Below are 25,701 nucleotides of genomic sequence, written 5' to 3'. Positions count from 1 at the left end.
CAGCCTCTCCTCCAATATACTACAGACCAAATGAAGCACCAACAAGCTTAGAGGAGCCTAAGATTGGCCAGACTCATGGTCCTTGCCTCCTGGAGCCATGCATATAAAGACAGGCTCACAGCTACAATCACAGGGCAAGATATATCCAGTGGGGGACCTTGTGGGGGTTGTCATGGGGGGAGGGGGCACCATCCTACAGGAAATCAAAATTAGTTGGTCTGTTTCCCTATTTTGTCAGGCATCAGATATGGCCAAACAACACTTCTTCAAATCCCCCTTTTTTCTCCCACTCATTGCCCTTACACAAAGCAGCTCACAATTTCCTGCTTAAAATTCTTTTATATTTATTTTTTTAATTCCTTTCTGGAAATTGTTTCTGTCAAGCTGAATTGGAGGCTTCTAGTCCTTGGCCCCCTCCTTCCCTCCCTCCCATCACAAAAGCTCAAAAGTACTCCTAGCAACAAAGTCAAATCTGTACAGTGAGATGGGAGAAGGGAAAGGAGGGGAAGCTTTATTCATAATAGTTTAGGGGTTGTTCCACCAGCAATTGAAGAATGAATGGTAAAAAATCAACTTGCTCCTTCATAATACTAATCTGAAACTGTAAGTGAGCCCCACAAAGCATGCGAGCTCTCCTCCATGGGGAACAGAATTGCCACACTGGTCCGACACGGTTCTTCTGGTTACAAACTCAGCAGCCAAGGCAACACCCAGGGGCCTGCTCACCTCCAAGAGGACATGCAGCTAAAAGCCACAGGATCTGAATAACCACACGGGGCTCTGCCACTAACAAGTGTGTCCAAACGTTTTTGAATGTTTACATTACTCTTCTGGTTAAAAATTTTTAAAAGCCATTAAGGAGCATCTGTGAATTTATCTAAAATATATATATATATATATGTCTCTTGTTTAAAAAAAACCAAAACCACAACACAAACACAAACGAAAACGAGTCCAGTAAAGGGGGCACTCCTGTGCAGCCCAACTTCTGGGCAGCTGCGTGTGAGCGCCACAGGGGTTGAGGACTGGCCCTATCAGAGCGAGGCTGCGGCTACAGAATGTGAGCTGGGGTTCGCACGGGGCTTTCGGAGGGTCCCTGGGGAAGAAGGAAGTGAGAAAGTAGCTCGCAGCTCCTGTGCATTTTAGGACCATCAGGTCCAGAGGCGTCAGAGGCCCCTGGGTTGAAGCAGTGAAAGACCCGCTCCCTGCAATTCCAGATGTGGGGATGTTCTGCTCCACAAAGGCCCCAAGACCAGGTTTAAAGTCGGGGACTAGCCTCATCACACCCAGACTCTGGTGAGTCACAGTGGCCATCCCACAGGACAAGCTGCTGGAAGAGGATTTCCTACCGCAACCCGTCCCCAAGGAACTGAGCAGAAGGAACAGCGCACACGTGCTCAACAGCCCGGGATTCAAGTTCAGGCTCTGCCATTCTTTAGCTATGGGTCCTTGGGCAAGGCACTAAACCTCTCTGAGCCTCAGCTTCCTCTATTGTAAAATGGGGCTACATCACCTCTGCCTGGAATACATTAGATAGATATTGTTCCAAATAAATTCTACAGCACCAATTATGAAATGGAATTATTCTTTGTCCCATCTCTAGAAATACTGGGAGGGAGGGTGGGAGTGGGGATGAAGGTTCATTTATTGCTGTCACCATGAATAACAGGCTAAGGAAAAAAATCAGAAAATAGCACAATATACTAATAATCTTAAGTCACCTGAAAAAAGCTTGTGGGAAAAATTTAAGATGACTTTCCATTGCCATCCATGACTTGACAGTGCATATTCCCTTACTTGGGATAGACGAGCTCATTTTATTATTAATTTAATCCAAATAATTAAAAGGGGTAGCTCTCCACGGGGGGAGAAGGGAGAACTACCAATGGCAGAGAGATTAGTCACTGGTCCACCCCAGGATTCCTATCCCTAAGCACAGGTATAAGGACTTGACTGCTTAAGAAATAAAAATGTTTTTCAATCCTATTTTTAAAAAATGGGCAGTAGACCAGAATAAACATTCTTCTAAAGAAGATAGACAAATGGTCAACATGAAAAGATGCCCAACATCACTAATCATCAGGGAAATGCAATTAAGACCACAATGAGCTACCACCTCACACCTGTCAGAATGGCTATTGTCAACAAACACAAGTGATAATAAGGTTGGTGGGGATGTGGAGAAAAAGGAAACCCTTGAATGCTGTTGGTGGGAATGAGAATTGGTGCAATCATTCTGGAAAACAAACAGAATGACCACATGACTCAGCAATACCACTTCTGGGTACACAACCAAAGGAAATAAAATCACTATCTAAACATAGTGTCTGCGCTCCTATGTTCATTGCAGCATCAGTCACATAGTTAAGATAAAGAAACAATCTAAGTGTCATCTACAGATGAGTGGATAAAGAAGATGTGGTATATAAATATATACAATGCAGTATTAGTCAGCCACGGAAAGGAAGAAAATCCTGCCATTTGCAATGACATGGATAAACCTTCTGGGCATTATGGAGACAAAGACAAATACTACATGATATCACTTATATGTATAATCTAAAGAAGCCAAACTCATAGAAATAGAGAGTAGAATGGTGGTTGCCAGGGGCTGGGGGTGGAGGAAATGGGGAGATGTTGGCCAAAGGGTACAAACTTCCATTTATATGATGAATAAGTTCTAGGGATCTAATGTACAATATGATGACTATAGTTAACCATACTGTACTACGTACTTGAAAGTTGCTAAGAGGATAGACTTTAAATGTCTTCACCGCAAAAAAAATAAAGCTAATTATATGAGGCGACAGAGGTGTTGGCCCTATTGTGGTGATCATTTTGCAACACACATACCTATCAAATCATCACTTTGTATATCTTAAATTTATACAATGTTATGTGTTGATTACATCTACATACAGCTGTGGAAAGAAAGAAAAATGTTTACGGCTTTTTTTTTTTCCCGAAAATTAAACCACCTAGAAGGGCAGTGGGCATTCTTGTCCTTCTATCTAAAACAGAGCAGAAAATGACTGCCCATGTTGGCGAGCAGGAAAGAGGCAGGTTTCACTCCCAAGCTTTGACCTCAGGGCCATATAAACGAGTCATCCCCACCCCTCGGATGCTGTATAAACCCTCATTCCACCATTGTCCATAATACTTTCGGACATGGCTGGAAAGCCTGGCAGAGTCAGGGGCTAGGGGTGGCCGGGAGAAAGAACACTCCTGAGACTCAGAACTGTCAACAGAATGACTTCAGGCAAGTCACTTAGCTTCTCAGAGTCACAACTTTAAGGTTTCTTTAAGCTCTTACCTTATTGATAAACACAAAAGAAAGTTAAGAATGACTAGAAATTGAAGACTATCACTATTTTCCCCAACCATAGTGCTTTTCTCCTTCCTCTTGGATTTTGAAGGTTAAAAGAATGCAGAAACAAAAAAATATAATGTGCTCAGACAGCATGTACAGTATGACTAAAATGGCGGATGATGAGGAATATAGACAAGAATAAGCAAATCATATATAACAATAAAAAATTGCATTTGCACAGTGAAATCTGGGATAACTTTTTTCATTTTTCAATGATACCTTTTCCTGTTACATTGCCTCATCAGGTACATCAGGTTGCAAACAGTCACAAGAAATTGCAGGGAAAGGTCTTAGTTACAATACCCATCACTGCCAGGGCCCAGTAGCCGCACGGGTATGGAGACAGCCCTGACCCCCTACCTTTACCCCACCCCCAACCCACTCCCAGAGCTGAGAAGAAAGAGCCTTCACAGGTGGGCAACTCCAAAGATAAACATTAGGCTTCTGATTGTCTGAGCAACTCCAGGGAACACCTTCCTTTAGGGTTCCAACCTCCTGCGAAGTTTATGAAATAGCAAGGTCTGTCCAGAAAAAGTCCAGCCATTGTTAATATAATGTGGACGGTTTGTGCAACATTGATGTAACATGGCAGCCAAAGAGAGTGGACTGGAATGCACATGCATGAACAATGACGACCTCACTGCACTAGTTAGTGGGGGTGGTAGATGACATTGAGTGAGCATGTGTACTATGTGGCCATTCAAAATGGCTGAGCAAGTAGAGCAATGAGTCTGCATCAAATCTGCATTAAGCTTGAACATTCCTCCATGGAAACTAATCAGATGATTCAGAAGGTTTTAGGGACAATGCAATGAGTACGGTGCAAAAAAAAAGTGTGACACAAACACTTCAAAGATGGTTGGAATCTGTTGAAAGTGATCCACTTTCTGGAAGGCCTGCAACAAGCAGAACATGTGAGAATGTTTGAATATATACAGGCTGCAATCGACAAAGATCAGTGACTGACACTGCGAGACTTAGAAGCTGATCTGTAGATTCCAAAAAGGACCGTGTCCAAGATTTTGATGCAGGATCTTGGCATGAAACACGTCATAGCAAAATTCATTCCACAGCTTCTGCTACCAGAGCTAAAGAAACATTGTGCTGCAGTTGCTAATAAATTGATTCAAACTACTACCAGTGAATCAGATTTCCTCAAGAAGGTCATAACTGGAGACGAATCGTGGGTCTAACAGCTATGATCCGGAAACAAAGGCCCAGTTGTCCCAATGGAAGTCACCTGGTTCTTCATGCCCAAAGAAGGTGTGGCAAAGTAGCAGTAAGATCAAGACCATGTTAACTGTGTTTTTGATTGGGAAGGTGTTGTCCATCATGACTACGCCTCTCCAGGCCAAACAATTTAGAAGAAGCGCTACCTCAATCTTCTTCATCAGTTGAGAGATGCACCATGACGAAAACAGCTGCAGCTGTGGGCAACTGGTGATTGGCAGCTTCATCACAACACACCCACCCATGCATCACATCTCATGCAGAATTTCTGGCAAAACATCGAATTACCCAAGTGGTTTAGCCCTCTTACTGCCCAGATTGGGTGCCCTGGGATTTCTGGCTGTTCCCAAAAAGGGGAAAAGATTTCAGACCATCAATGAGATTCAGAAAAATATGACAGGGCAGCTGATGGGAGATTCCAGCAAAGGATTTTGCAGTGTTCTGAACAGGGGAAGAGATGCCAGGAAGACTGTGTGAGGTCCCAAGACGCCTACTTTGAAAGGGACTGAGGCATCATTGTCCTACGTACAATGTTTCTTGTATCTTCTTCAATAAATGTCTCTATTTTTCATAGTGCATGGCAGGATACTTTCTGGACAGACCTCATAAAAGCAAGGGCTTGACAGAGGCAAACGCAGCTCACTCAATAAAGGATTTGAGTCCATCCAGAAAGGAACTAGGCACAGGAAATGCAAGATTTCATAGTGAAATTGGAATTCCTGCCAAGCACCTGGACTGCCACATGCAAAGTCCCACCTCAGGCATGATTCAAGGGGGGAGGAGGTAGGGAGCAGGGGAAGATGGGAGAAGAAAACACAACACCTCTGCTGTCAAGAATCCTACTGGGATTCCTGTTTTCCTAGAAAAAAGCTATCAAAGGAGACCCAAAGTGAAGGGGCCAGGCTTTAACACTAGGTCAAGCCTGGGCCGAAACAAGAAACTAGAGCAGACAGTGCCCCAAGATGAAGGGAAGAATTAGAGCCCCCCTTGGTAGCAGGATAGGACAGCGGCTGAGCCTTGACTCAGATAAACAGCCGGTAGGGGCAGGGTCAGAGCTGAGGATAAGGGAGAAACTGGTACCAAGAAAAACATATCAGGGTGCAGCCCCCATGCAGCTGGGCCAGAGTCGACAAGAATGAGGAGGAGGCATGGGGCGACGGTTGAGCCTTGCCTCGGGTAAACATCCTGACCAGAGAAAGAGTGGGGGGCCCAGTAACAGCCTTGAACCTAATTAGCAAAGGGAGAAAGAAAGAAGCTGCCTATCGCTAACTGCCACTTCTCGCCCTTGTATCTTGCTTGCTTGCTCTGCTTATAAAAACCCGTGTACCCTTACAGCGGCGCGCCTTTTTCCTTTCGAGGGAAAGGTGGCCCCTGCGCAGGTAAAACTTGGCCAAATAATAAAGAGTGTGTGATCAAACTCTAATTTCTGAGCTCATACTTGTGGGGATCGTAACACAAAGAACCTTAATTCCATCTGCTTCTAAGAAGTAAACCTTAGGGTTGGAAGGAGACTGACTTTTCTTTGTATTTCAGTTTTGCATTGTTTTGACCATGTGTATATATTACATTTTGAATTTTAAAAATCCATAGTGCCACTGGAAAGAACATGACTCAAACACTGGAAATGTAGGTACAAGACAAACTGTACTCAAAAGTACAAGATCACAAATTGTGGATCTAAATACTGAGGGAAGAAATGTAGGCACTGTACTTAAAATAATAATGATCAATAGATGGAGTTCTTACCGCACACCAGGCACTGCGAAGAGTTTTCCCTGGATTATTTTATGTAATCCTCATTCCTACCCTATAAAATGAGACTGGTGGGATTATAATCATTCCCATTTCACATTTGCAGAAGCTAAGGCACAAAGAATTTATCATTTGCTCAAGGTCCCAGCTGGCAAGAAATAAAGCCAGGGCTCAAACCCAGTCTTACCTACAGCTCACGTGGGTTCATCTCCAAAGGAAAGGGGGTTCGCATCCTAAAGGAGGGGGATCGAAAGGCAGGAGATTCTGGCATTGTTTGGAGAATGTCTTGAGGGGTGTAGTTAATGCATGGGAAAAGGCACAGCACTGGAACCCGTGATGATTAAAACCACAAACATTTCTTGAGGACCTACTGTGTGCTGGGTACAACCAGATTTGGAATAGCAGGAGGATGTAAGAGTTGCTATACAGAGATGAAAAGGGGGTAATCACGCTCCATTTTCCTTCCAGAAAAAGACCACAATACTCCAAATTTCCTCCACCCACCCTGAATATTCCAGGCTTTAAAGAGACTGCAACAAGAATGTTAAGTTGATTTGGGAAGGCCAGGAGGGTTTGAAAAAGGCATTCCCTTTGACCTCGGTGGCAGAGACGGGAGAGAGAGAGAAATATATGGCCTTTCTCCTGGAGCAAAAGCATTTTAATTATCAGCTGAGAGGCCAGCAGGACCATAAAATTGGCCAGCTGTCCCATTCAATCAGGCCAGAGGCCGTAACGAGAGGAGACAGTATTTCTCAGGGGGCCGAGCACTGTGAGTGAAGCTGGGTCCACAAGAGGCCCAGGCACAGTTGGAAGGGGCTGGTGGGATCAATCCCTTTCTGTGGCTTCAGCGAAAATAAATCTGCCTATTTCAGTGGAAGTGGTAAAACTACACCTGGCTGACTTGAGAGATGGCAGTTCAGGGCTGCCTAAAATCCTCATGCAGCTTTAAAAAGGAAAACCTGTTATATCCTGTGTACACTTCAAACAACAGGGAATAGAATGAAGTTTCTCCTTCTCCTTGGAAAGAGGGAAATAATTGCATGCAGCCCCACTGCTGACTGTGGTTCCCGTGTGACATGCCATCTTAAAACAACCCTGCTCTTTCTGTACTGTCCACATCTTACAGCTGAGAATCCCAGCCACATGCCCAGTGTCAGTTGCTCAATGTCAGTCAGCTTAAATTTAAGTCTCTCTGACTCCCACAACATTGTCCCCTCCATAAGAGCACAGTGGTTCCAAAAAATCAAATGGAAAGGGGAAATGTTTTCTTCCCAAACCAAAACCTTCAAATTCTTACACAGAACAAAAGTCCCAGGGAAGTGAGGAAGGAAAGGGACATGCAATCTGCAGCTTTAATATGCCTCATGTCCATATCTCACTGTCTCAGCCTAATGGCCTGCAGAGCAAGGTCTTCCTTCAAGTGTTCCGGTGAGAGAGGACAGAGGCACACAATACCTAAACGGTCTTGCCACCTGTTTGAAAAAGCCTTATATCTGTTCAGAAAAGTCGGTGGGAGGCCAGTACGCAAAGCCCTGAGACACTAGGACGCCTACCACTCAGTCTCGGGGACAGAAGGGGTGTTTGACTATGTCCTGATTGCAGACGCAGGCTGCCCTTGGTTTAGTCTGAATCCCCATTATGAGTCATGTGACTGGAGCACCTTCTCTCAGCAAGGCCATCTGTCATGCCCTGAGCAGCAAAAGGGGAAGGGAACACCTGTGGGCTTCTGTCAACTGTTTCTCACTTGGCAAAGGTTCCCTGCCAGGCGCTTAGCCCCTGCAACGAGAAGCTACAAATTGGGGCACCCTGGGCACACAGATTCAGACAGACCATGTAGTCATCACCCACTCCCAAAATGTACACATTCACACTTAAGTCGCATAATGTCAGTCCTAGGAGGGATAGAGACCATCTCATGCAAACCGCCCATTTCACAAATGAGGAATCTGAGGTCCAGAGAAAGCACCAGACGTGCCCAGGGCCGGCCAGCCAGTCAGTGCCAAGGGCGGCACCCGGGCCGGTGTCCCTTCCACCGCACCAGTCCTCTTACGCGGTGCTCAACTAAAGAAGTTCTCTCTAACAGCGCTGATTCGTAACTTCATCTGAGTCTTAGACTGAAAGAGGCTACAACCCCTTCCCCCTCAATGAACCTACACACATTTTGCATAGATCCTAGGGGATTCCAGGTTAACAACCCTTCCTTGATAACGACAAGTGTGGTTCTACAAGAAGCCGATGGGGGTATTGAAGGGGAGTCCAAGGTAAAGAGGTGGGTGACCTGGGGGAGAAGCTACATCTTTCCCTGGCCTCAGCCAGACCACTGGCGTCGCCACTTTATGTCTCAGCTTCCCTATCCATGGTGATCCTGTGCTACCTCAGGGAAACGAGGTGAAGCACCAACTCGGGAGAGACAGGAAGGCTCTTGTCTTGTCTCCTTAGCAACCATGAAGCACAAATCTTGTCCCTGAGTGATGGCAGTGCCATAGGCCACCTGTGAAAGGTGGAGGTCACTACCTAGCTATTACCAGGTTTGCTAGGGGAGAGATCTAAGGAAGAGAAGGCATAATAGTTTATTTGATTTTCAAGGCAACAGTGGCTCAAATCAGTAGAAACAGAGGTCAAGGAGATGAGAGACTAAAGAAATATGGGGTGGGGCAAAAGGAGGTTTACAGCTGTGAATATGTGAAACACAGATTTTATTCTTGTATTATTATTGTTTATTAACTATTGTATTCTTTGCCACATGAACAACTGTAAACCTCCTTTTGCCCCACCCTATATTTAGAAATCAGAGCCCATACTTCTTGCTCTAAGCCGACCTGACCCTTCACGGAAGCTATTTTCCCCCAAGCTAATGGCTCAATCATAGTCCAGAAATATCTACCAAGCTCCTCCACACAACCTAATTTTCTGCTCCAACTGCAACGCAGGCTTTATGGGCACCTAAATGTAGCCCCGGGCCCCAAGCCACTCCAGCCGCACTGAGTTAGCTACAGAGAAGCCCCCAGTCAGCAAAGAGGAAGGGAAAGTGGGCGGCCCTCCCTAGCAAACTTGGGGGAAATAAAGAGAAACATCCCACAAAGAGATCAATTTTCCTCATGAAGCCCCTCCAACCACAGGAAAGGACTGAGGCAAGAGAATCCACAGGGAATGTCAAGGCCACCATTTGCCTCCCAGGAGACCACGCCCTCCTTGGGCATTTGTGTCTGCTGGTTGCCCAGCCTGGAACCTCCTCGCCCCACCTCCCCTCAATACTTTGTCTAGGTAACTCCGCTTCTCTCGTTCAGATCCCATCTCAGCAAGCCCTCAGGCATGTCCCTTTATTAGTCATTCTCTTTCCCCCCACTGCACTCAGTAGAGTCACCACTATGTCTGTTTTGCTTACTGTTATATTCCCAACTCCAGGCGCTCCTACTGACACACAAAGGAGAGCCACCTTTGTGCAGAAGATCATCACACCCAAGGGAAAAGGGAAAAGCAAGGTTCCCGGACAAAGTTAAAGAACTGAAAACAAACGCAGTGACCTACAGGTCAGACCTCTTGGCCTCTTCTGTTGAATCATGTCACTCGGCTGGCAGCTTGCTTCATTTCAGCTTTATTCACTTACGTATTTATTTTAACTTGCAGAACATGTCTCTGCATTCATGGAAAATGCTATCCATCAACTGAACACAATCATCTGGGACATGCCTGGTGGCTGCTAGCTAACCATAGGCATAGTCTCCTGCAACCAAAGGAAAAATCCAATTCGCTGAGCGCTTGTACGCTTTTGCAAGGAAAAGTCCTCAAAAAACACATCCATCATCCTCCAACTCTCTGTAAGAGGTAACTTATAGCAAAGAACCCCAAGACCAGAAATGGGGAGAATAACAGGGAGAAAATTCAGAAATATGAGAGCAAGGTACTATTGGAAATATCTCATTTGGGGATGCATTCATGAGGCATAGAAAAAGTAATTTATTAACCTCTCAAAAAATACTAAGAACTGGGTTCTCTAGCCAATATCTGACTGCCCCCCAGATCCACCCTGGGAATGTCCTATGGTTTATTCTCCTTTAGGGAAGCTACTGCTATGGCTACTCCTCACCCTTTTCCAGGCAAGTCTTCGCTACACTGCAGCTGGTTAACATGCCTATGCCTCAGTGGCTTCACCCCCAAGACAGGAATGTACTCAACAAGGACAGAGAGTGGGATCCAATGGGTCACGGGTTCCACAAGCCTTGCAGCCAGCAAGCTCACAGCGTGGAGAAATCCTACCCAGGGACTCAGGCAGGGGCTGAAGCCAGTGAACATTAGAGCCGACCGGAGGCCAAGGGCAACATGGAACCTCCCACTGCAAGAAAGCAGGTCCTTCTCTTCCTTGCCTTGTGAGCTGCGAGAGAAGTTGGAGATGGGCACAAAGCACTTGTGAGCAAAGAACTTGGAGGGAGGGATGCCCCTTGGGCCTCCAGTTGCAAGAAGACCTGCCAATCAAACGACTCAACAAAACTGGACCAGGTACTGTGAGAGGCATGACAAGCAAGTCACAAGTTGGGAACAAAAAGGAACGCTGAGGCTGGATGAGACAGGCTGGCAGTGGAGCCAGGCAGCGCAGGACGGTGGCCTGTTCCAGCAGCGCCTGGCAGGCTGCAACCGGCTGCAGTGGAGACTTCGGCCAGTGAGAGTTACTCGGGGCCAGCATCTGGGAAGGGTGCAGAGAAAGGAGGCAAAGCATTGGAGGTTGGTAATGAACATGCTGTAAAAATGCCATGCGTGGTACCCAGCACAGGTTGAGAAACTCAAGGATCAAGGGCCTGGAGATTATAATGAGGATAAAAAACAACTTCCATGCAAGTGAAGCATGAGGGACCTCCTCCGACAAGATAAAGGGAATTTTTACATTTTGTGATCCTGCAAATAGACCAGTTCAAGTGATCTTTCATTCATTCATTCATTCATTCAAGAGCCTGGGAACTAAAGACACAAAATCTATTTAGAGACATAGGGGATGCTCCTGAGTTGGGAGCCAACAAAAACTGGAGGCCAGGGGTGCAGTTTGGCAGCCAGCTGCAAGCCAGCACATTGTTTTTCTTCTTTTTCCAACGGCCTGTGTTGGTGGGGCAGACACTTCACCATCATTCCCACCAAACCCTACACCTTCACACCAGCTGCTTCACAAATTTCCTGATCCTGACTGGAAGGCATCTGAGCTTGCAGCCACAGGGCTAGCAGCTCTAGTCCTGATGCCTTCATGTTCTTCTGCATACTATCAGGTAATATGTGTTTAGCACCAAATAACTACTTAGCATTGACTACAGTGATGGGCTGTAGGGAAGGAGAAGCAGCCAGCTTTGAGCTGAGCACAAACACACGGGTCAGGGTTGGATAGGCAGAAGGATGAGGCGAGGGCACCCCGAACGCAAGGTTATACCCACAGCAGGGGTCAGAGTGATATGGGCCAAGTGGCTGGAAAATGCAGGATGTGTTCCAGGGAAAGGGGGAAACCAGGTTGGCTTTCAGGGAAATTATCTTTGAGGCAAAGAGGGAAATGAGGCAACAAAAACCTCATGAGAATATTAAGCTGACATCCAAAAACAGGAAGGCAGGTGTGGCCAGTCCCAAACCAAATAGAGTTCGCCACTCACCTCTGTTCTTTCAACTATGAAGTTAGAATAAGGTGATCATACATTAATGAAATGTGGATGCTATGGCTCTGTGAGCAGAGTAATAGTACTTCTATTTATATAAAACTAAAGTACTATAGGGCCACATGAAATAATGCAGTGAAACCCCCAGGTGTCTAACAGCAGCGTGCCGAAACTGGTATAGTGATTAGGAACACAAGCTGAGGAGTCAGACATGGGCTCAAAGCCTGGTCTTAGGACTGGTGGTGAGAGGCTATAGAAATGCTGCTTCTGAGCCTGAGTTTCCTCATCCATAAAGATACTCACAGTCTTTACTCTGTAGGTTTGCTGTGAGAATCAAATGAGAATCCACATAAAATGCTCTGACAGCGCCTGACCTAAAGAGAGCACTAAATAAGCATTACTTGTTATTATTAATATTATTACTATATAGAATTTAACTTTGTTAATACAAAATACTGTATCTAAGTAGCAGAATACTGTGCAACCTTTAAATATCTTGCAGCAAAAGAATATTTACTTACATAAGAAAGAGGCCACAATTCACTGACAAGCCAGGGAGGGGAAAGCATGCTGCAAGCAATGTTAAGATTTCCTGTGCATGCCCTGACCCATATGGCTCAGTTGGCTGGGCGCTGTCCCACCAGCCAGCAGGTCTTGGTTCAATTCCCAGTTGGAGAACATGCCTGAGTTACAGGTTCGGTCCCTGGTCGGGGCACATACTAGAAACAACAGGTCGATGTTTCTCTCCCTCTTTTACTCCCTCCCTTCCCCTCACTCTAAAAATAAATAAATAAAATCTTAAAAGAAAAAAAAAAAGCTTTCCTGTGCATGATTTGGAAGTCAAAACAAATATGCATAAATGCAAAAACTGTAAAAACACAAACTGTTTTTACCTCTATGTTTTTTCTGTTTCCTAAGAGAAGGAAACCAGTTATTTAATAATAAAATAAGAGTAACAACACTACCTTCACTTTGGGTAAGGCTTCCCATTTTCCAAAGCTTTTTCATATGATCTCATTTTTACGCTAATGTAACTTTTAATGGCAACTATTAAACTGCTCTTCTGCTAAATGCCTGTAAGTCAAAACCCTGGAATCCATCCACCTACCCCCAAAAGGACAATCTTTCACTAACCATCTCTAAAGAGACCATCTTTCACTGTTGCTAATAATCAAGCAGCTGGTTTTCCCCACTCTGACAGAGCAGAGACACATAAATCCATTTTTATAGCCAGCACTTTTACAAGTCTTTCTGAGAAGTGAGGTTTAAGTTAATGATGTAATGTGGTAAAGTAGTATAAACCATTAGCTAAATCAGTGGTCTGACCCACACATCCCAGGGCCTGGCTCACCTTTTTTGGCTGTAGGATAAGTGTCCATCATCACGGTTCTCCCTGCACTGAGGTTCCATGGTAAGACTATGAGCTGCTTCCCCATCAACCACTCTCTCCTTCTATTTTGGTAACAGATCTGATTATTAGCTGCACCTGCTGCACCCAGAACAAAATCCTCCACCTCCCAGCCTCTCCTGTACTAGCCATGGCTACACAATTACATTTGGACCAATTAACGTAAGCAGATGTGTTGTGCTGAACTTCTGAGAGGTTAATGGGAAAGAACTCCGCTACAGGAGCGCCTCTGAGCTGCTTTCCTCCTTCCCCAGGCCTGTGACTTAGACCAAAGAACGGTATCTTGGACGGTAAGGTGACCCCTGAGGGGTACAAGCAATGGCCGGGGACGATGGAGTGCGAAGTAGGGAACTGGGTCCCTGATGACACTGTGGAGATGCCCTGAAGCCCTCCAGACTTCTTTTCAAAGCCAAATTAATATATACCTTGTTTTAACCAATGTTATTTTGTTTTGTTTTTTTAGGTTATGTACAGTCAAACCTAAATTTATTGCAGATTATATGTCAACATAGGATGCTTTATGCTATGCAGATTCACTGCCACTAAACAGCATATGACTTTTTTAAGTAGGTGACCAAGATGATAAAAGATTTTAATAAATCGCTTCTTTAGTGAAACTTTTGTAATAGCTAGAAGTTTATCACCAACTACTTTTTTTTTCCAACAAAGACATCATCCATATATATGTATACTCTTTTCTCTAGAGGTTCAAAATCAACTAACACATGTAATTCATAGAATTCTGCCCTCACATGACACTGACCGAAACCCAACTCTCTGGAACCCCTAGTAAAGCCAAGAGAGACAGGACAGTATCCCCAGGTCTGCAAAGCACAGCAAAGTTATGCCTCTCCAACTGAAGGCAAAGAAGAAGCATAACATTTTTGAAATGGCTTCCAAGTCATGTACACACAGCAATGAAATAAGAACAATGGTGTCATCAAGGCTCATATTGGATATGCTGTATACAATCCCAGGCAAACAGCCATCCACAGCCAATTGCCGAGGAGGGACCCCACCTCACAGGTGAGATTTACAGCCGACATCAGCACCAACACCAACCATGGAGCCCAATGGACCTAATACACTTCTGGACATCAGTTGTCTTGATGAGGTCCTTTAAAATGCTACCCCATGTGTAAGTCCAACACATGCCACAATACACACCTGAGGCTCCCCCTTGGCAATCCTAGGACTCATTTAAGGATTTAGAAAGGGTCAGGGCTTTGTCTCCTGGGTGACAAAATGACATTCAGATCTCTTGCCATCTCCTGCTAACAGCAGAACCCTGACGAGTTGGCTTTTCCTTCCTAAGAGCTTAGGCTTTCAAACACAAATCTCATGAAAGGTAAAACCTTGTATTTATAGCTTGAAATTGCACCTAAATTTAAAACTTCATGCAGGAAATGATTAACTTTCACAATTCCATCATCCTAGCCCAAGTTTTTATATGGGCTCAATTATATAAGGTTAAAGTACTTTACTTAGTTTCCCAACATGATAAAGATATAAGAAAAAAAATAAAGATGATTCAGCTTCTATATCATTTTTGTAACAATATATCTTATTCTTACCCCATTGTCCAAAGCAATCTCTAGGTAGAAATTACTTTGAAAGGGCGCCACCAAAAGTTTTAATGTATCGAATATAGTTAAAGAACAGAATTTTAGAGGCCCATATGAGAATAATCGTAGGGTAAAGAGATAAAATAATGGCGGAAGGAAAAGAAAAACCACATTTTATTTTATGGAACTTAACTCCTTCACATGCATTATATCTAAAATACATACCTAATATTCCATACTGTGAGAGTACAGTTTCATACAAGAATGAATTGAAGGGGAAGAAGATGCAGGTGGAAGAGGTAAGGGTAATAAAAGCTACTAAAAGTAAATTGGAAAGTATACTTGTATATATAAAAACCATACATGCTCTAAAAATGTCTGAAAGGAATGCCAAATGTAGTCGTTATACTCCCTGAAGGAAAACCTTATAGTTTATTTTTTTTCTTTCTGTTCATCTATACTTTCTAATTTTTGTACAACAAAAACACTTACTACTTACATAATTTTAAAATGGGTTTTCTTAAACAGATTCACAATAGCATCAACAAAAAAAGTCAGACACATCTGGAACAGCCCTTAATAAAACAAAGCCTGAAGGATTTCTGGGCTCAAAGCTGAAGGATACAGAGGGTGAAGTTCCTGGGCCCACGAAACCCCCGAAGTCCTAACGCCCCCTCCTCCAGACAGGGTGCTCACAGCGGTCTGAAGTATATACCATTTACCACACAGTTTAGTGAAGAGACAACACAATACCACACGAAAGAAGCGTATTTCCAGTACCTGCTGATTCAGCCAAAGAAAGACACGGAAGTTATCTACCAACTCACCACTTAATTATGTCTAACACTCGCTTTACAATCCAGTTTATGGATTCCGGAGGTTTAATAAACAGTTCCTTCTCCATGCCCTGCCATTAAATACTAGGTAGTTATGACAGTTAATTAACACTACCCCTAGGCTATCAGGAGGTCTGTAATACTGCCAGCCAGGTCATGCTCTCCAAGTTGACACTGCCACCTGAATCAGCCTCACAGCTTAAACAACATGCCTCCTCTCCCTTAGCGCCCCTTCTCCGGTGGCCACCTCAAGTTGGGTGCTTAGACAGAAACGCAAACAGGTGGTATGGGTGTGTTTCACCTGATATTCCACAAAAGAGGAAAATCCCTTTTGTGATTACAGAGACACTTCTCTGAAGGGGAAAAATAAATCCATGTTGCTGCGCGGTGCTTTCACACAGCACATCAGAATTTGACATTGCGAAACTTGCCTACTAACGTGCGCTCAGGAACATCCCAGCCCTTTGGGTGTCTTGTTCTTCTCCTCCTAAACCAATTTTCCTGGCTCTCATTTCAGCCCTACATCTCAACTCAAGGACGGAATGGCTTTAAGCAAGGAGTTTCACTGCCCACTAAGGTTCCTTTAGGAATCCACTCCAACTGAAGCCACAGACTGAGTCTGAATGTGCCCTTAAGCCCTCCAGCCCTCTCCCTTCATACTCACTGTTGCTGGACTTAAGGTCGCGGTGGATGATGGGGACAATCGCCTCATCATGTAAGTAGTTCATCCCTCTGGCAATCTGCACAGCCCAGTTAACCAGGATGTCTGGGGGGATCCTTTTCCCAGATAACACTCTATTCAAAGGTCCTCCGCGGGCAAACTCCATGACCAAGCAGAGGTTGGGTTCCTTCAGACACACCCCCCGAAGAGCAATGATGTTGGGGTGCTTCAGCATGGCAAAGAGCTTGGCCTCCTGGCGGACGTTCTCTATGGTCTGGCTGATGTCCTCATCAGGATCGTGGCGAGCTGCTTTCACGGCGACCTCATCCCCTATCCAGAAAGCACGATAGACCTTCCCAAAGCCCCCGATGCCAATAATCTCTTCCAGAGTTAGCTCCGCAAAATCAATCTCTAACACTGAGAAAGAGAAGGGAAAAAAAGCACATCAAAAACATTCTGAGAACATCATCCAATCACCCATTTATCCAAATGAGAAAACACAGCGAGTGGTCTGTTCATTTGGCTTTTTTGCCTTCCCACTGCAAGGTAAACTCCATAAGGGCAGGAAATATGATTAACTTACTCTCTGTGACATTATCCTCAGTAACTAGCCCATAAATCTTGGGCTAGATATGGTACTGTTACATGAACAAAGTGCTATGGTATATATATCTCATGAAAACCCTGTTCTTTATCTTCTCAGTCTTACTGTCTTTACCTGGTTTATTCATGCTTCTCTCTCAGGTCTCAGCTTAAACATCAATTTCCTAAAGGAACTTTTCCTAACTCCCAACTAAATATGATCAAGCTCCCCTCAAACACTTCCATAGCAGTCTCTATTTGGCAAGACTCAACACAGTTACAATTACTTATTCAATGCCTGCTGTCCTGCTAGATTGCAAGATCCACAAGGGTGGATTCTGTCTCCCTTATTCACCACCATACTCATCATGCTGAATATTCAGTAGGTTAAGTAAAATGGGGGAGGGGGTGTGGAATATACCTCAGTAGTAAATAAACCAAACTTAGGTCTGAAAGAAGAAATTATATTGGACCCCCTAAAACAAATACAGAGAATAGTATGTACTTTAGCAAAACACACACGCACACACACACACATACACCCCAAAAATATTTTTCCTAAAAAATTTAGAAAACAAAAATTTATTTCTGAACTTTAGGCAAGACCAAAAGGGGAACCGCCCACTGCCTGCTTCCACAGCCAGCCCCATTATGATTCCCTTCTCCACTTGGATGTTGGTGGTGCTCCAAACTCTGTTCTTGCTTAATTGTAGTGTTTCTCTACTATCAAGGGCTGATATTCATTTGTATTTTGTAATGCAACTGGTAGTCTGTACAAAGAGAAAACTCTTAGGAAAAGTTAGTTGGACTTTTTTTCTTTAGATTTTTATTTATTTATTTTTATCGCCTTTAGAGAAAGGAGAAGGGATGGAGAAAGAGAGGGAAACATCAATGAGTGTTTGCCTCTTGCGCGCCCCCTACTGGGGACCTGGCAGGCATGTGCCCTGAGTGGGAATCGAACCAGTGACCCTGTGGTTAGCAGTCCAGCACTCAATCCACTGAGCCACACCAGTCAGAGCTGGACTGTCTTTAAATATATAAAAAGTATAACCATCTTGACTCTAAAAGTTCTAAGTGTTCAAGCTTATCACCCCATCCAGCATTCTTCCTAAAGAATATATGGTATGGCAGGTCCTGCAGACTAGCAATCGGCATCCTTTCTAAAATCTTTCTGGCATGCGTTACAGGACTACAAATGCCAGAAAGCTAAAAACTGCATTTCCCAGACTCCCTGACAGCTGGAGTTCTGGGTGCAGATTAGGTTCTGCCAATTAGATGCAGAAGATTTAGAAGGCAGAAGTGAGATGGAGACCATCTTCTTGCTGCTTCTCTGGGCAAGCATGGCAGTGGAGAAGCAGGGTTTTTCTGCAACAGCACATCAGTGTCCAGTCATTAGCTAAGGATGTGGAGAGGCATGTTGTAAGGCCAAGCTGTTGACTAATCTTGGACTGCAACAACAACCCAGTGTTCTTGAAGTGGACGGCTTCAGTGACAACTCCCGATTCTGTACATTCCCAATTAGAGAAGTAGCAGCTTGCCTGGTGGGCCTGGTCTGCAATGTTCTAGAAATTTTTCCCTCCTGGTCATCCCTTCTCGCTACCCTTTCAATAATTCTGTAAGCACCTAATTTTCTGAGCTAGAGCACTTTCTGCTTAAATAGTTTGGAGTGTTTCTAGGTCCTAAAATGGTCTGCCATTACTAATTTTTGCCTTATCTCAACCATATGAATGAGAAAAAAAAATGCCTATGCAAAAGAGAGATCAAAAACCCTCCTGAAGAAATGCATGTTACATTAGCAGTCTCTTAGATGACGGAGGGAAGGAACAATCATTTTTTTCCTACCAGCTTTTATACGTCTTACTTCTTTAACTGAATATCTGAATTCTTCTTAAGGGAATGAACTGTAGTATCTTTTCTTGCACCCTGCCTTCTTCCCTTTGGTCTGAAGTATAGTTGTGAGCACACAAGAGGTATTAAATATTTATTTAAATGTATGAGGATTTAAAAGATGGGATTCTGAAGTAGGGTGCTGAAAGGACAGCTCCTCTGGTGGCATTTTGCAGAAGACAGAAAACCTCTGTGGGGAAGGCAAAGCAACAGTCTTCCTCTTGGTAGAACACAAATGCTCAGGGTCTTGCTATTTAGTTAAGAAAATATTATGACCAGACTTCAAGAAAAGTATAGAACGCAGCTTACAAGCAGATATAAGACAGAACAGAAGGGGACATGGACAAGGGAGGGAGGTACTTCCTTTTCCCTTCCCTGCTAAGAAGAACTAGACCTTCAGTTGCACAGGAGAGGATGTGGGTGGGACTCTCCTCCCCTTCCCTGCTCCAGTCAAGACCTGGTTTTAAGTAAGAATCAGGTCAAGTCGCATTCATCACATTTTCCAGTTTCTATGGAAGGATATTTCTAGGAATATCAGGAACAAAACCTTATTTCTTTCATTTTTGGAGTCAAGATGTTATTCCCTCTCAATGGTATTCTTGGAAATGAAATGTATAGGCATATTCTGGTGGGTTTTGGCAAGTGAGTGGTACATATCTCACTCATTTAAAAATCTTAAGTACATTGGAAAAGGCACCCTTATATTCCTAATGGGTGCAAGGAAAAAAGTAAATTTGTAATAACCTTACTATATGCCCTGCTTGAAAACAGATAAAACTCTCTTATAGGAGAAACTTTTAAAAATACCTATATATCTCTCCCAAGATGATAAATTTGGAACTATATTTTTCATCTTTTTCTAAAATAAGGAAGGTGAGAGAGTTCTTGGGCTATTTTTTTAAAGATTTTATTTATTTTTTAGAGAGAGAGGAAGGGAGGGAGAAAGAGAAGGAGAGAAACATCAATCAGTTACCTCTTGCTCGTCCCCAATCAGGGGCCTGGCCCACAACCTAGGCATGTGCCCTGACAGGGAATCAAATGGCAGCCTTGTGGTTTGCAGGATGATGCCCAACCACTTGAGCTATACCAGCCAGGGCATCTCGTGGGCTATTTTTGTCAGCTCCATGGAGAGTTTTACTCTAATGTCTACACTGGAGGAGATAAAAGTACTATATAAATGTCAGCTGACTTATAATATTGCTGTTATATTTTTCTTTGTCATAAGATTTAATAATTTCCTCTTCTGTTTTGAATAAAGTTTGAAACAAAATTTTCACTTTGAAAGCAGTATTTAAAACTAAAACAGAACTTACTACTCAGTGTTTTCTGTTCACAATCTAATGTCACTATTCATATCCCAAGAGGGGAAGTTCAAAAGGGTAACCTGGCAAAAGCTATCAGTGGCTCATTGTCATTCCAAACCTTTGGAGAAAGGGTGTCAATCACCTTTAATTTCTCAGTGACACTAAGTGAACTGACAGACATTAGCATACAGACCAGAAGCACACCTGTCAGCAACTTCCCCTGTTCACCTTTATCAAAGCACTGCACTGAAAGTAGGTATTTACATCACCCATCTCCCTCATGTGTGACTTAGAAGCACCTCCATAGCTTATCACTTCTTTATCCCTGGGTAATTAATACAGTATTCATTTTTCACTAGGCCCTCCAAATGGTCTTTGACTGGAACTACATTTTCTGAAGCATCAAGAATTCATTCCAGTCAAGATCGGAACTCCTAGTGACGCTAAAGAACTTACCAGTACCTTGAAGTGCCACGTTCATCAAGTCAATTCTTTCTATAAGCACACAGTACTTCCTACTTTCTCACCATCTCAACTCCAGATATAGGAATCTACTCTGTGCAAGGTAACTTTTGTTCAATAAAGATTAAGTCCTGGGCACTTAAAGGAGAAGGAACATCTAATGTGTAGCACATTGGACATGTCTGGCTTTCTGTGGACGGGTTTTCCCAGACTAAGTCATATTCACTCCTGACTGCTCTGACAGCAGGGAGCACAAGGCAATGAAGAAACTGAGTTCCTGCTAATGAGTCTCACTCAGCCTTCTGTTCTGACATTAGCTGTTCCTGAAAACAAAAAATCACAGACTTTGCTCAAAAACACTGCAAAATCTGACTTATGCTTAAAACTACACTGTTTTCTAACACACCAGGCCATCCTTCCAATATTTCTTCCAATGTGTGCCCAAGCTCATCTTCAACTATTTCAGACATTATGCTGGGACCCTTAGCCTTTATCTTCTCAGTACTAATGCCAGAAAGATATAACATCTAGAAACAACGTAAAGTGATTTGTTGCTTCCAGTACTATCAAATATAGAAACAATGTTGTTAATTGAATGAGAGGGAGAGAAAAAAGAAGGGAACTAAAAATTTGAACATCAATTTGACAGTCAGAATGCTAGTAAAAAAAGAGTAGAAAAACAGGGTAAAAGATTATGAATTTGATATTAAGTAATGGTATTTAATAAATATTGTAAGATAATCACTCAATACAGGGCCAGAAGGTAGCTGTCACGAATGAAATTTTAAAACTAAATGTGTGAAGTTGGCCATTGTTGAAGATTTTTTTCATCAACTAAGATGCAAAGTGTACAAAATATGGAATAAAGAATGATAAATATGTATTAACAACACTTTTTTAACAAAAGAAATTATGGAAATCCTCAAATATATAATATTGCAAACTGTACCAGGATTTTTCTACATCTTTCTGCTAAAACCACTTAGCATCATTGATTAAGGGATTTTAATAGCAACGTAACTCCTCTGAAAAAACAAAGGAAATTTCATTACAGGGTGTGGAACAGGGGACTCCTGGGAAATTGGCAAAAACCAGGACACTGCAAGAAAGGCCCTGGAAGGGACCTCTGGGCATGGGCCTCCTGGGATTTAGCAAATACCAAATATAGGCAAGGATCTAGGGTGAGAAGAAAAAGGGAAACGTATTGTCTTAACATGCTGGGTGTCCAGGGACTAGGATTTTGCCACTGTACCTTGACCTCGTGCTCTCTCATGGGAGAATGACATACTTTTCCCTCTCTAATCATTTCTCCACCCATCACCTGCCCCTCCACACAACACACACCCTTCTTAGCACATTATTCAGTGAGACTCCTGAAGGTACAACTTCTGAGTTACAAGGTTAGGATCCAAGAAGTCCACACGACATTTCAAAGACACTTCAGCCCTGAGTTCATGCAGGCTTCCGGGACTTGCGAGCCAACCCAGCCCTTCGGGAGGCAACCCCATCTCCTTCAAAGCAAATGCCTTTAAGAGGCGGGGACAGCAGACAGAATGGGCCGGGAGGTCCCAGACTTGGGGACTAAGGTTACCACAGAATCCACCAGCTCGCCTGAAATCCTCCCAGATTGTTTTCGGAGAGGGCGGGGGTGGGAAATGGGGGGATTCTCATGCTGGAGCTTCAGGAATGGAATCAGCAGTTGCTGCTGAGGTGGTCAGATGAAGGTAAAGAAGCCCAAGCGCCTGAGGTTCCAGGCAAGGCCTGCGGCGTCTCTATCTTACCCACAGCACCCACGAAAGCCCCCTTAGCCCCAGTGTGCGTGCGTACACACCCACCCTCTAGGTCAACCATTCCCCATCCTCAACCTAACCCTCGAGAAGGGCTCCCATCTCTCCGCGACCACCCCCAGGCCGCGATCATTCCCCCCTCCCCACCGGGGTCCCGGGCCCCGCCTTCGTCTTACACTGAATGGGCGGGTAGCAACTGGGGTCCTCGCCGCCGGGCTGGCAGCGGCTGGAGAAGGCGCTGCGCGGGGTCACATAGTTGCTGGGGAAGATGCCCACCCGCTGGTTCAGCTGCCCGGTCCACCAGCCCTCGTCGCCGGACACCTGCGAGTCCTTGGACAGCACCTCCACGACGTCGCCCAGCCGCAGGGTCAGTTCGTCCTCGCCCGCCGCCTCGTACTCGAACACGGCGGTCCAGTAGGGCAGCGGCGCGTCGGAGCCCAGCTCTCCGGGGGCCACCGCCGCTTCCTCCTCCTCTTCCTCCTCCTCCTCGGCCCCAGCCCCCGCTCCATCCTCCCCCGGCGGGGCGGCAGCGGCGGTGCTCGCCAGGCAGCCGAGAAGCGCTCTGGAGGGCTCCATGGAGCGGCCGATCCATAGGGTGCGGGGCTGCCGCCGCCCGCAGGAGCCGCCGCCGCCTATTGTTCATGCGGCTCCGCAGAGCTGGGGGGACCCCCTCCCCCGACGGCGGCCGCAGGTAGGGCCCGGGATGGCGGGGCAGAGAGAGCGGGCTGCCTGGGGGTAACGCGACAAGTGCAATGAGCGCTGGTGCTCACCGCGGCATGGGGGCGCCGTGGGTCGGAGCCCCCGCCTGCGCGCTCACCCCCTAGGGGCCGCCTGCCTACCTCCGCCTAAGCTACCTGCTCCCGCAGCCGGTGCCCGCCGCCGCCCGCCAGCGGCACCTCCCCTCTCCGCGCCGCGCCCCGCCCCCAAAGCGGCCAGCCCGCCCCGGACCACCTGACGCGGACCTGGCTCCGCCTCGGCCCTGCGGACCCGAAGGGCGGGGCTTCCCGGCATCCGGACCCGCCTCTGCACCAGCCCGCCTTCCCATTGGCCGCTGCCGACCAGTTCGCAGGTTCCCCCCCGCCGTGGTTGGAGCACCTCAGCCAGGCGCCCAGTCCGCCCCTCCCCACCCCCTGAGCCTACGTCATCCGCCCCCTCGTTCCCGCCCTCTTTTGCGGGCTCCCTCATTCTCAAATCCCAGGTCACGCAGTGCTCTCTCCCATTGGCCAGCCGCAGCTCCAACCATTGGCCCGAGGTACCTGTCCATTTCCTGGGAGAGTTCCACACCTCCCGGCTGGAGGAGACTGCAGCCTCATTGGGTGCGTGAGGAGGGATGGGTGTATCGTAAAGGATAAAGCCGAGACTTCATTCAGTCCAAAAAGGCTGAAGGATCCTCTTCCTTTTGTTTGCGGTGGACGGGTACGGGCTCTGTTAGGCAGCACCGGTGTTTTCCACCCTACAGTGAGCTTCTGAAAGTGAGCGAAAGAGAAGGGAGCCGAGTTGCACCCCCTGAGAGAGCTTGTTCTTCTCCATCGCCCTCTTACAGTTGGATTCTCCCCTCTTGGATCTGCCTTTGCCCTAATCCAACCAGGTGGATCAGCTTCAGCTCCCACTCGACTGAATTACATCCCTCCACCACATCTCGGTAACCTTTCATTTCCTATTTTAAGGCCCTTTGGAATGTTTTTTAGAAACTCTTAAAACAACAGTTCTTGCCTTTATGAAGAGGGCACGCCGACCTCCCTTTCCTGGGCGCCTGAAAGTAGAGATTCCAATACAGTGGTTTTTAGACTTTAGAAAGACGGGACACCACCTTACAGGGGCTTCAAAATGAAAAACTATGGCGAAAACGGCTTAGTCCCTCTGAAGAGACAACTGTTTTACAACCATGGGTTTCTTTCGCCTGGGTGAACTGCACGTCGGATCATGGTGACCTATATAGAAATCAGGTTAAGAACCAAAGTAGACAAAAGAAAAGAAGAAGAAAAAGAGCCAAAGTAGAACATACATACAAGATGATGCTGTTGTTCAAGACGATGCTGCAGTTCATGACCGAGGGCTGACTATTTTCTCCATCCTTTTGTTATCCTCTGTTTCTCAAACATTAAGAAGACATGAGACAGGTGGTCCCTACTATTTCTTCTGCATTTTAGTCCTATCATAGCAATGAAGATTTCCAATGAGAAGGTTTTCTGGCGTTTCAAAACAACTCAGTGATGCAAGATCTAGCCCAATCTCTACCAAGCTGCCTTACCCTTTCCCCTTTAGTGGTAAGAATAGATACAATTTACTTAGCAAGAGTTAGTGTTTCACTGAGTATTTTTTGTGTAATTTTATTAACAGTTTAGGTTAATTCTTGAACAAACTGTGGAGGCAGTGGGGTAATTTGAAAAGATAGCAGGGCCGGCATCTTTGGCCCCTTTGCCAGCAGCTGCATGATTTGGGGGAAGTACTAACATTGTGGTTCAATGTGCTCATCCACAAAGTAAGCGGGTGGACTGGAAGGTCTCCTGTGTTCTTATAGGCCTGACATTCTGCAGTTTGCACATGAGTATGGCTACACTGTACACCCATACATTTGAGGTCTTGAAGAAGAGAGGTTTGAGTGCTGTTCTAAAGTGTCCAGAGTAGGTATGGAAAAAGGACTTCTCAGCAGATGCCCTAAAACAATGTTTAGATTCTTCTTGCTCATAGGTTTGGTGAACTGGGAAAGATAAGGATGAGTGTTTGAGTCAATTCTCTAGGTTTCGTTTAAGACACACTCTTCCACCCCCTAGCAGAACAGAGCAGGATAATGGAGTTAGAGGTATTTTGTGTTTTAAAAAGACCTTAAGGAAAAACGTTTTCTTGATAAAAATTTATTTGGGAAGTAAAAGGAATTTTACAAAATGGAGTAAATATACACAGAGAGAAACAGAAAAAGAACCATTAGAAAGATATAGAGAAAAATTTTCAGTGGTAGATCTCTTTCAAGTAGTAGGATTAAGAGTAATTGGGCAATTTTTATTGTCATTTTGTTTATTCATAATTTTTATGTGTTACTATATAGTTTTGTGGCTCTTCACTTCTCCCCACCCAGAGGAGAAGGGAAAACATTTCTTGATCTCTCTCAGTAGGAAGAGTCTAACTCCCCTTACAATTTAACTCTTTAATACCACAGCATATCTTTAGAACCTCATGAAGAATCATTCATCAAACATTTCAAGAAGGCTTTCAGTAAATACTTGTACAAT

At 45.0% G+C, this 25,701-nt stretch overlaps 1 protein-coding gene across 2 annotated transcripts in view; it reads right to left on the bottom strand.

The window, feature by feature from the left end:
- MAP3K9 (mitogen-activated protein kinase kinase kinase 9) overlaps nucleotides 1-23,047 on the bottom strand; it is a 69,633-nt gene extending 46,586 nt beyond the window's left edge. For both annotated transcript variants that reach the window (XM_054567010.1, XM_054567011.1), the window contains exons 1-2: nucleotides 22,648-23,047; nucleotides 16,453-16,866 (exon numbers count right to left, since the gene is read on the bottom strand). In XM_054567010.1, coding sequence (XP_054422985.1) covers nucleotides 16,453-16,866; nucleotides 22,648-23,047 — 814 coding nt within the window. The remainder of the gene's footprint in view (nucleotides 1-16,452; nucleotides 16,867-22,647) is intronic.
- Between the last annotated feature and the right edge of the window lie 2,654 nt (nucleotides 23,048-25,701).

The sequence above is a fragment of the Pteronotus mesoamericanus genome, unplaced genomic scaffold (assembly GCF_021234165.1).
Source record: "Pteronotus mesoamericanus isolate MK-2021 breed Mesoamerican mustached bat unplaced genomic scaffold, CSHL_Meso_final contig_182, whole genome shotgun sequence".
In the NCBI taxonomy this organism is placed as follows: Eukaryota; Metazoa; Chordata; class Mammalia; order Chiroptera; family Mormoopidae; genus Pteronotus; species Pteronotus mesoamericanus.
Note: the sequence above shows the minus strand (reverse complement) of the source record. Positions and strands in the feature narration are given on the sequence as shown.